The sequence below is a fragment of the Prorops nasuta genome, unplaced genomic scaffold (genome assembly GCF_024137725.1).
Source record: "Prorops nasuta isolate Cenicafe-Biocafe unplaced genomic scaffold, Cenicafe_Pnas_1.2 PNAS00011, whole genome shotgun sequence".
Taxonomy (NCBI): domain Eukaryota; kingdom Metazoa; phylum Arthropoda; class Insecta; order Hymenoptera; family Bethylidae; genus Prorops; species Prorops nasuta.
Genome location: NW_027116808.1, coordinates 4,376,586 through 4,388,390, shown reverse-complemented (window position 1 = coordinate 4,388,390; position 11,805 = coordinate 4,376,586). Strand labels below are relative to the sequence as shown.

Below are 11,805 nucleotides of genomic sequence, written 5' to 3'. Positions count from 1 at the left end.
TCGATTCCACATATCGACCTTTTAATGTATTGAATCGATTCTCGAAAGTCTTGCTTGAAACTCGAACTTCGACTTCTCTCGATCAACCAATCGAATCCACCTATTTTATATATATCATTGAACGATATTCTATGTTCAACTAGTCAAACTTAAAGGAAATTATAAGGAACATCTTTGTATATGAATTATATACTTACCTAATACCTACAAAAATTGGCATTGTTTCTATAACATGAAATACATTATGCAGAGAATGACAATGCTGATATTAACGGCTAACGACAATTCTCTCAATAATTAATTTAATTATTACTTTTAAATCTTATACAATATACATTGTTCTTGATACGTGGAATGTCTACCTCTAATAGTATTTTTATGAAAAGTTTACTTCTTCAATAAATAACATATTAACAGATTAACTCAAAGCCAGCTTTGGTAGGTTAATCACTATTGAATATGTTTAATTACCAATTTGAGAAAAACTGAAATACAGCTTCAACTTTTGAATCTGCATGTATGTGTGTATAGATCTTCATTCGAATGATTAATGCAAAATCCCAATGTATCAAGCTGTTACAGCTATAACAATGGAAATTTACAATACGTATTTTTCTTCAATTAACAATCAATGTTTCTTTATGCAAATGAGAACGATTCGGTTAGTTTCGGCTAATCAAGAACTTCTTAAAAATGAGCAAATGTCATTTCGTTTTCTCGACCTACGAGTTTCTTCTATAAACGTCTAGTTTTATAGCGGTTTTGTTTTTCTACCAGTCTTTACTCATTCTCCGTACATAAATATTTTAATTATTAAAATCAGCATATTAAACCCTGTGTTTTTGGTATAACGATGTTTGTTTCCCTTCCGATCAGACATAATAGAAATTCATTTGCAGTTTTGATAATTGAATACAGCATACGTGTTTTAAATCACTCGTCCGTATGGCACGCGGGGTTAAAATCGTGCATCAAACTATATCTCTTAAGATTCCTTCCTATTTGGGAAGACTGGAAAAGGAAAAAACCACTCTACCTTCAGTTATGACTTCTTAAATAACTTGTGTGTACACGCGTTTATGTTTTTTTTTCTGATGAGGGTTAATTATATAAAACTTTTTCTAAACTATGACGAGCGTAAAGAATAGTTACGGGAGATGTTTCATCCGCATTATCGATCTTTTGGGAAGTCCAAGTCTACCTTGGTTAAAGGTGAAATTAGTTGATGAAATTTGTGCCTGAATGATCCGTTAAGACTTATTTCAATAGGACGATCTCAAAAAACTGAGCCGTAACGTGTAAGACGTCGAGCGTCGTATATATCACTTAATGGCTAATGGCACCCGATGTATCACCGAATACATTGTTTGTGAAAGAAACACGTTGCTGCTTTTGATGTCGCTCGCGTTCATTGAATTATCCAATCCTAATAATCTCCTTAGACACACATCCCCTATAGATTAATAACCAGTTTTGATTGAACTTTGAACAACATATCTATGATAAATGGACGATCAGAATCGATCAATCGGCAGAAATTGAAGTCGGGCAGCTAGGATTTTGAGATGCATCAACGATAAAAGCACGCAACACATCTTTGTATGGTGCTTCATAGAGACTTAAAAATATGATGAATATCGTAACGTACGCTTCCTATTGAAAATGTATCCAGTGTCGGCTTGTTCTGTATCGTCATTATCATCCTTTCTTATCGGTGATTATATCTACCGGCATGAGATACAGCCGCCACCTCTATAGGTAAAGAGCCTCTTCGCTCGAGGATAGATTCTGGGGCTGAATCTTTTTTGGCCAGCTCCCTTTTCCACCGCAGCCAAATTCCATTCTCATTACCATCATTGGAGGCACCGCGAAGCATATCCGGTCCTTCGCTACTTCTTCGTCTCAATATTTTTTTTCTATCGCGCGATTTCCCATTTATACTACTTCTGTTAAATAAATCTCGTCGCCATTCGGATACATCGTCGGTAGGAACAGATCCGCGTCTAGTTACTGGAACGTTGCATGTTACCGCTGCAGAAGCATCGTTTGCTTTACTCGTTCCATTCTTATTGCTATTAATATTGCGATGATGGTTGTTATTGTTGATATTGTTATTATTATTGTTGCTATGTACTTGATGGTTTCTCTCCAATTCACCTGAAAGAAGGACGACTTTATAGAGAATTGTACATATTTTCTTACAAGCTTTAAACTACTATACTCCAATGGCGCGAATATTTAAACGACACAAGCCACACATATCAGTCCAGCAGAGTTTTTCTTAAAAGAAAATCATAACGTTACCCAATGCCATCTCCTTGGGAAGGCTAGCTCTTCTTCCTGGTGACGATAAATTATCACCGCGTGGGCCCAATGCCGTGCGATTACAACTGCCTGAAAATAAGGTAATCAGACGTCAACTTAATTGTATAAAGATATAAGAAGATGATGTACCTTGCAACTTAATAATGTCAGTTGGCACGGAGCCGCGTCTTAATGTGTACTCCGTATTGGAAGTTGAAGTTACCGTGACATCGTCCATTTTTGATAAAAGACCTACAGGTGCTGAGCCACGTCTAGTCCAGATCTGTATAAATATATTTATACTTGTATTAAAATCGTAATTAAGAATTTTTAATCCTGAAAAGCATTTTCAAGGAACCGTGCGGGTGAACCATAATTTAAATTTGATTTGGTAGTTCCAGATACCTGAATTCCTCTTCTAGTCGGAGCGTACCCCTTGTCGTCAAAGATTCTCGGATCGACGTTTTCCTTCATTTTTGCATCAAAACTCAGTCTCGCAAGTTTTTGAACTCGCTCCCTATTGACATCAAAGTTACGTTTATTATTATCAGCCGAAGTAATTTCGTAGCTCGGGTCGTCGATGCTTTTTCTTAGCCCGTTACCGCTGTTACTGGATGACGAAGTTTGAATTAGCGGTGGTGAGTCGGGAGGGCTACCGATAAAAAACTTCTTTTGAGTAAACAACAATTCAGACGACACAGGTATCGTGGTAAATCTTCTACCAGTGTTATCATAGGCTATTCTTGATTCTGCTACGGATGTCGAATGTCTCCTACCGAATTCAATATCAGCATCGGCAGTAGAAGTATCAGGATCGCATTTAAGTCTTGTTATCTGATGAACGGTGCTTTCACTCGTTTCATGAGACGTTAATAAAGTTGTCAAATTTTCAGGCAGCGATTTTCTAGGAGCACAACTTGGTACGGAGGATAATTCACTATTATTGGAAACATCTACCATATCCTTTCCACTGTAGGAGCTTGTCAAAGAGGCATAGAAGATTTGTGCGGAATCTGATTCTTGAGCGGAAGAAGGCCTCTTGTTGCACAGTCGATACCTGGACCCGTCATCCGTACGGATGACTTGCATAGAATGCCGCCTTGGATTTTTTGCGCAATGGGTAGACAGCGACTGTCCTTTGGCTTGTGTCGTTTTTGAGGTGCGAGCTATTCCCTGGCCGCTTGGCGGACTCCCGCAGCCACCGCCGGAGCAAGTTTTCTTTTCCTTAATGGAATTTGTGGATGAACTTGACGATAAACGATTATCCTCCGTCGAGAGTTGCGTGCTACATTGAGACATTTCGGCAGTTGTCGACAGATATCTCGTTCTGACATAAGGCTGCAACGGTGGGAATGTTTGCTGTCTAGTTAATAGTTTACTTTGAACGGCTCCAAGCGGCCTTTGATTATCAGGCTGAAGGACGGTACTCAGCCTGGAAGCTTCTGTACTATTGGTAATACTGGCTATACTCGTTTCCGGTAACAGATTCTCAGCGCTGACTGGTCTCTCGGTGACAGTACTGGCGTTAGTGGACGATTCTAATACACTGCTTCTAGATGATAACAGAGACAAGGTGCTCGGATCTAAGAGACTTTCATCTCCTAACTTTAGTAAGGGATTCTTGATTTTATCAGAATTGGCTGTAGTTGGCAAGCTTTCTCTCCTGCTGTTGCTGGATGAAAAAACAATCAGTGGCTTTGGCATGCTTAATGGTACCGAGTGCCTTCGTCCGACCCTCTCCACGCTATCGTGTCTTCCAGGGAGGCTCGTTCTACGTGGATTGTTTTGATCCAGCCTGCCTGAAATCACAAGATCGATACTTTCTGAGTCTTCCTCGTCATCAGACACGACTTCCATTTGATCCATCTCTTCGTCAACTAAGTCCACTTGGTTTTCCCTTTCAATTTCCTCCTCCCGTCCCAGAACCTCTTTCGTTCCATTCTCCTCTAGTTCTAGAATCTCTCTTCTCGTCGCGTCACTGCTGGGTTCGTGATTAATGAGATTCTCCCAGCGGTTTTGATTGCCCCGCAAGAATTCCATGAGAGATACGCTTAAACCATCTCCCAGAAAACGATGCCACTCCTCGTAGAGTGGTGTGACGACAAATTTCAAGAAACCAACTTGGATCCTTGGTATGCTGGTAGAGTGTCGGTCGCATAATGGCGTAACTGGTAGTTTTAATCGACGCTCGTAATCTCCCTGTCGGAAAAACTCCTCACAAACTTTGTACGACCATTTTCGAGAAATATCCCAAGGTCTGCAAGGGTTTGATATATCGGCACACTTCAGGGCGATTTGCAGAATAAAATGGCGATGCTCTCCTTGTTGCATATCCAGTGAATCACTGTCCAAATAATCCTGAAACACGGAAGGGAATAGATAAATTTTACATACGTGTATAATCGTGCACAAGTGTATCTTGGACGAGGAAAGCTCTTACCTTAAATCGAGTGAGAAATTCCTGCTGCCTTGTGATGTCGGTTGCTAGAATCAATGAACTGATACGTTGCTGAAGCTCAGGCCTTATTTCTGGGGGCAATTGATCCGAAACTCCACTCTCTAACAAGCATCCTATAGCTGACCTCCAATGGTGGTTCTCCAGTACCGAGGTATTCTAAAATCATTGACAATGCAGGTCTTTGTTTTGCGTCAAATCGATCAACTCGAATCTTGATCGATTAGAGTAAGAAATAAATTTTACTTGATAAAGGGCAGCTAAATGGTTACTGGTAGCCACGAGAAACGGTTGATTTACTCCAGGATGATCAAGATCATGAGTAACAGCAGCTATCAATGAAGCCATGATCTCTAAATTGGTCAAATGCTTTCTTATCTGTGGAAATAAATTTTATCCAGTTTTTGAAACTGTTATAGGTGTAAAAGTATAATTACATAATCCACAGAAAAGAAAAAAAGAAAAAAATTGAAAGGAAAAAGGTACCAACTTTTTCCTCTTGAAGAAAGCAATGCATCGCCTGTGTGACATCAGTGGCGTGTATGCTATTATGATAAGGATTTGTACTATGATAGCCTTCCTCGATGAATGCTAAAAAGCACGTGTAAAATATAGATTATAGTTATTTATCCATTAACTCGTGCCTAATCCCTCTAAAATTTTGATCATTTTCTCAATGAGCCGTGATCACACTCCATCCGTCATAAGCGTGTAAATTTTTACATTGCAATTACTGGTGCTTACCAAATAGTTTCCATACGGTTACTACATCTAAGCTAAAGTGCTGAAGAAGCCCGTACCAATGGAAGAGGTGAACGCACAATACCGGCAAGGATCGGCCTAAAAATCAAAAGAAATATTAATAAAAAAGAATACATATCCAAAGGGCTTAACCAATAATTTCTATAATAATAAATGGAATACCTCCAGTTACCGTTTCCAACGTAAAAGCGTTAAATCGCCAATTACCAGCTCTTTGCAGTATACACTGGAATGTATAGCGAATGCTGAATGTTTTGAAAAAAACAGTAACAGTGATAAAGGACAATGCAATACCTGTGCCAAGCCATGAAAAATATCATCGAGAATTGCTGGCTCTTGATTCAACAATCTTGTGACGAGACGCTTGCGACGACGTCGGTGCATGGTAAGAAAACGACCAGCGTGCCTGGGTCTAAATTCACCAGTGTCCAAGCAATTAATGAGAGTTCGATCGACGTCAGACAATCGTCTCGTTTTTACAATAATCGCATCTGTTTTTGTATCTTTAACATAAACTTGATTCAATAGCGATAGCAATGACGTAGTATCCGCAGCGGATGCTGAAGTTGAAGTTGTCGTTGACGTTGTCGTAGTGACTGTGGTGGACAATATCGTCATTGTTGTTTCCATTATTGCCACTGGAGGTGCTGACACCATTCCTCCGATTTCCAACGCTGGTAGTACCGCCTCCACCACCACTGATGTCCTACTAGGACTCGTCGAAGCAGCAGCTGCATCATCTAAAATCCAACATCATTAATAAGTATTCTAAAGCTCAAATAAATTATGATTCTTAGAACATCCATGCACACGCTTTCCATAAATCACCTTAACTTGAAATTGGTGCACCGAGCTTAACTGTAGAAAATTTCATAACCGCCAATCTCAAGTTTAAATTTAAATAATTAACGGAAGTTCTTGTGGGCGGAAGCTCTTACGTACCGTGAACTCGTGTCAGAGTTGCATTCAGATCCGTGCTTTCCAGCGTTATCTCAGCATCGTTCTGCCTCTGCAAACAGGTAACATGATTAATTCTCTCTAATAATTTGCTAAATATTTGAAACAAAAGACAGACTGTGGTTTAAAAAGCGAGGATATTTAGAAAGCTGAACAGGTTTATGCGAGATTGATAATGTTTGGATGGATGATAATTTGGAAAATGTTCCATATAGAGGCTATAGAAATATTATTGTATATAAATACTATACAATAACCAACAAATAGCTGAACTATTCTATGACGCTTTTCGAGGCCAACACAATGGGCGTTGCGAGTAAAAAAAAAACAAATACAGCAAAAATCTACAGCTAGAGAGAAAATGTCGTGAGTGACGCTAATAAGGTTATAAACGGTGACTTCCCTATTATCCCTCTTCCTCCGTTGCAGCAGAAGCAAAAATGCCTTATCGTACTAATAGCTACAGCTTCATAGCTATAGGTAAATTTTGCATTTGTTTTGTAAGTGCTAAGCGACAGATAATTGGTACGTAAAATATGAGTATATTTATTTTGTTTAGGTTGGAGAACCGGGGTTTCGCAAAGTCAAAGGTGTCAGGGATTGCGTAAAATGCTCTTGGTAGTCCCAAATGTACCCGTGTAAGGCTCACCTCCTGTAAACAGCTGTTGCGTTCCTTGACCACCTTTTTAAAAAGCTTATCAGGCGATTCGATGGCAAGTGGAGCGGAATTGACTAGTGGTGCCGTGGGACATACATCTTGAACAATATGGCGATGATGAACGTCCTGCTGCTGATGATTATGATGACGACGACGATAGCGATGATGATGATGATGATGATGATGATGATGAAGGAATTGCTGCCTCTTAGAGGTTTGATAATCAGTGGCGAGCTCCTGATAAATGGATTCACCGGATCCACGCCTGCTACCAGCGATGCACATAGCACGACGAAAGAGATCCGCGACTACGGCGCATAAGCCACATTGCATTCCTGAGGAGCTGCCATGACTAGAGAGCGAACCTCCCCCGTTGGGTCGTCGACGGGTCCGAGTCCCGCGGGAACCACTGACGCGCGCCTGGGACGCCAGTTTCCCTCGACCGACGGAGAGACTGCGCTTTTTCCTCTCCCTCACACTTCCCCCTCTTCCTCCAGTCTTTCATGCAAATCACCCGCGACCTTCCTTTACTTCCAGCTCCAGTTCTGCTTCTGGACCTTCCCTTCCCTCCCGCTTTTATCAGCTATCGCTTTTGATTATCGCTTCTACCACCACCACCACCACCACCACCACCGCCACCCCCACCCCCACCAATACCACTACTACCACATTACAGATATCAAAACACTCTTAATTTTCCCACAATAGCTCACAATACCTTTTCCTGAAACTCTCTTCTTCACCTTATTCACCGATAAACCTCGAATCTTGAATCGCCAACATTTTTCGACGAGTGCAGAGGAGGATACTGTAATAAAACAGTTTCTTTCTTTCGGTACACTTATACATTGATCCATTCGATTCCCCCTCCCCCTCTGATTACAAGAAAATGTATGGAAAGAAAAATAAGGGCATCAATTTTGTGTATAAAGATCTCCGAGGTGAGACGCGTTGCCAGCGGATACGTTCAAATTATATGCTATGTAGTGCAATAGTAGTAGTGTAACCGATTACGAGCACGCACTAAACGCTACTGAATGGACCAGCCACGCAGACAGACCTAATCAGTGAACACTGACAGTTGTGCCGGTACGTTTTTCCATTTGGTGCTGCTGGTAATGTTGGAGTCGGAAGGTAGTAGTTTCTGCTGCGCCACCCACTGTCGTCGTCGGTACTGCTGCTAGTGCTAGTTTACCGCTGCTACTGCCCCGCCTACCTCACCGTCAACCCCACTTTTATACCCCATTGCCTACTAAATCGTCAACTAATACGTTAAAGTAATATTCGGAAGATTCCTCGAGAAATTGAACTCGTTTCTTCTTTGTTATGGTTGCCGAGAAGAGTGATTTGGAGAAATGTGTATATAACGTACTGTTTATTTTCATTCTTTCCATGTACTGAGCTAAACTATGCGAGATTCGAACGTTGACCCTACGACTGCATCGCGAGTAGTCACACGACACGGCACACCCCTTAATTTCTACATGGTGTGTTATGTAGTACACATGTATACATCGAATGAAACGTAGCCTTCTCTGCTATCGCACACGTTTCGTTAGAGCTCTCTTACTTTGATCAGAAATGAGACTGCTTTACTTAGAAATGTTTCCTTTGCTGCTTTGGTTCATGTATATAGATGTTGTCATTTTGATCGTGTAAAAATTCTAAAACGAAAATAGAGCCGCACGAACGTGTATTTGATTACGTCGAGTGAACTCCGATGATAGTCGGTGAAGCGAGACGAACGAGACGAAATTGTGGATGCTCAGGACTAGAGGCGGAGTTTGCAAGAGGAGCTAAATCTTTAGAGGTAGGAACTAGGGAAGTGGGCCGTGTAGGCGCAAGCGCAACGGTCTGCTTATTGACTCCGGTAGTGTGCCTCGTGTAGTGGCTGGCTGGTGGCTCTGGTGGCTACTGCTGCTAGCTGCTACTATAGTGTCACTACTACTGCTACTGGTTCGACTGCTGCCGGGACCCGGGATATGTCGAAAACAACTGCTGCTGTTTGGGACTTGGACCATTGACGGGTCCACTGCGTTAGACGCATTTAGAAATGCTCCGAGCTAAACTTAGATTATTTTCCGAGCCAGCCGGACCAAAGAAGAGGAGAGCGCTCGCTTGTTCTAAAAAAAAAAAAGAAAAAAAAAACAAAACAAAAAACAATAATCACCAAAGGCTGAATTCTTATTGCGAGTGCATGAATCTTTTTATCTCTAATTTAACCATATCTAGCATATTCCGCACACAACGAACGGAGTGTAAGTAGATTTATAAGTATAGGCGTAGCAGTTGTTTATCAAATAGTTTTCATAAGAAAGCAGGTAGAAATAGAGTAGGTATGAAAAAGTGAGAATAGGGTCAATTATCCGTAATATTATAGTCTTAATGATTATTATTATTATAGGAAGAGGCTTAGAAACAATCAAGACAATAGTGACTTGTTTTAGCAAAGCCGTCGCTCGCCTAATCGATTTTTAACATGATTACAATTAATGACGCCGTATAAATAGAGCGCTAATAAAAATACGGTACAAGGCTACACCGCCTTCAGTAAATAATCAGCGAAGAGACTAATAAATGATTAATAAAAGCACTAAAAGCATAAGATGTTAATTTCATACTTGTCTTACGTGAATTCTTTCGAGAGATACTAGTCTACATTGATACACAACGAGAAATTGGAATAAAACTTGCTGTGCTATAGAGAAAAGTAGAGCTGATATAGAGTCGGCAGTTGCTGCTATTTTTTTACAACGACACAAAGAGACCACCGACCGACAGGTCCGATTTGAAAGATCTGACTGAATCTGAGAGACCATCTGACCTAACGACTGACGAAGTATATAAGCAGTATGCTCAACTACTCCCTCAACTACCACTATATATATTAGAGTTGACGATCGAGATGAACACTTGATACACAGAGCCGTATAGTACAGTATACACATAACCTCCGGACTATTTTGGTTCTTAAAGGCAATTTTAGTAGCAGGGAAGCGCTGACCGTTATACAATGACTGTAACTCCATATATCATTGTGTTCTCTTTCTGATTGTTATATTTTTATGCCAATTACCAGTAGCATCCATCAATTAAACTACAAAGATATGGAAAAGCACAATTAAATAAATGAATAAACAGGGTAGGAAAGGATAAATAATAAAGTACTATAACGCGTTGTTGTGCGTGCTTAAGTGCGTAAACGGTAAGCTCGACTCACCGGAATAACCGGAGTGGAGAATTCATGATGTAGGATCACCCAATGATGTGCTTCGCGTCGACCACTCAGTGACATACACGTGGTGTAAGGAATCATCTTGCTAATTGATTCGAGTCACTTTTAACAATTAATGGCGATGATGATGATGGTAACTATGACAATGACGGGATGACGGCATCAACGCCGGTGATACAGTTTAATTTTATCGCTACTTTGCCATTGTTGTGTCGTTCTTTTCGTTATCAAGGTGCCATTGTCGGCAAGCTAGCAAACAGCTGACGACAGAGAGACAACCGACACGCCCGTCTCCCCGGTCGTCCCTGGTACTAAACGCAGGCGCCACAACCTTTTCACCCCGCTCTTTTACTCTTTTTTTACACTATCCACTCTATCCTTTCAAGAGACTACAGAAGAGAATTCACCAGTTCACGGACTACACGCCATATTATATCCTCAATCAAGAACATATCGTTGTTTCCTTGAAAACAGCTAACAAATCTTTGTGTAGCAATAATATGTGCCTTTACTATTTAACTTCTCTGATTCCCTCTTATTTTTACATTAGATTAAGCGCGGGGAACGATATAAACAAATAAACACCCAATGGGGAGGCAATCGTAAAAGGAACAGTGGAAACAGCTAGAAACTGCGGGCTTCATAAAACCCGCAAAAAACTATCTAAAACTAAAAACGCGGAACTCGGATAAACCCAGAAGAATTACGTACACCGCACAAATGAGAAGTTGACACACCAGAAACTATGATCCGTGCACGCACAAGAATCGAGTTCAACCGAAACGCACAATTCCAACTTCAAATTCGAAGGTTAAGTCAGGGCATGGCGTCATTAAATAGTAAGATATTCTGATAATATGTACACAATACCCACTTCTGTAGACACCATCAAAGTATACAAAATACTACTATTTGCAACAGGCCTGGCTTTAATTTGTTCTATGGCCTAAAGCTTTGGTTACTCCCTTCCATTCCATGCCGTTCATGCTCAAACAAGTGTAGCAGCTCCTGCCTCTTTTATATGTTAACCTTTTAAACCTAAAACTACCATAATCTAAACTCTAAACTAAGCCATGCCAACTTGTCAGCTGCCAGCTGCTGCCAGCCAGTAGCGCCAGTAGCCAGCCACTAGCGGACTAGCCCACTAGCCAGCTGCTGCACGCCACTGCAGTCTGCCTGCACGCCTCTTCTCTTAACTTCTTGAGTAGCTTGAGTTGTGTATGTATAAGTGGTGTAGCCGGTGTAGGGTGTAAGTACCGTGCGCGAAACACAACGAATACGACGATACTGAAGTGAGAATGTATTCCTATGTATATATTTACGAAAAGCAGTAAAAACTGAAAATTGGAAACTTGCTAACAGCGCTGTCTATCGTTGTCTTTTTGCAAATTTTCACTGTGCATTCTGTATACATACAAAGTAAGTAGCAAGTGA

The 11,805-nt window shown here is 40.8% G+C and overlaps 1 protein-coding gene and 1 long non-coding RNA gene across 10 annotated transcripts; one reads left to right on the top strand and one right to left on the bottom strand.

The window, feature by feature from the left end:
* Positions 1 to 161: 161 nt before the first annotated feature.
* On the bottom strand, positions 162 to 11,788 carry LOC136777693 (uncharacterized). 9 transcript variants are annotated; one of them, XM_066734180.1, is made up of 13 exons: positions 10,357 to 11,478; positions 9,767 to 10,233; positions 6,464 to 6,530; positions 5,816 to 6,261; positions 5,684 to 5,747; positions 5,504 to 5,599; positions 5,250 to 5,350; positions 5,006 to 5,137; positions 4,745 to 4,918; positions 2,710 to 4,662; positions 2,455 to 2,587; positions 2,305 to 2,394; positions 162 to 2,157 (listed from the first exon to the last, which is right to left on the bottom strand). In XM_066734180.1, the coding sequence occupies exons 2-13, from the start codon at positions 10,163 to 10,165 to the stop codon at positions 1,709 to 1,711; spliced, it is 4,104 nt and encodes a 1,367-aa protein (XP_066590277.1). In that variant the 5' UTR covers positions 10,166 to 10,233; positions 10,357 to 11,478; the 3' UTR covers positions 162 to 1,708. The 9 variants fall into 9 exon arrangements, 8 of the variants coding, with proteins under 8 accessions (XP_066590277.1, XP_066590278.1, XP_066590283.1 ...); XM_066734181.1 differs by lacking the exon at positions 9,767 to 10,233 and adding an exon at positions 7,128 to 9,259 and having other exon boundaries at positions 10,357 to 11,476; XM_066734186.1 differs by lacking the exon at positions 9,767 to 10,233 and adding an exon at positions 7,855 to 9,259 and having other exon boundaries at positions 10,357 to 11,474.
* On the top strand, positions 6,453 to 7,167 carry LOC136777729 (uncharacterized). The gene is made up of 3 exons (XR_010823294.1): positions 6,453 to 6,540; positions 6,624 to 6,958; positions 7,038 to 7,167. It is a non-coding gene; the product is annotated as an uncharacterized lncRNA (long non-coding RNA).
* Positions 11,789 to 11,805: the final 17 nt, after the last annotated feature.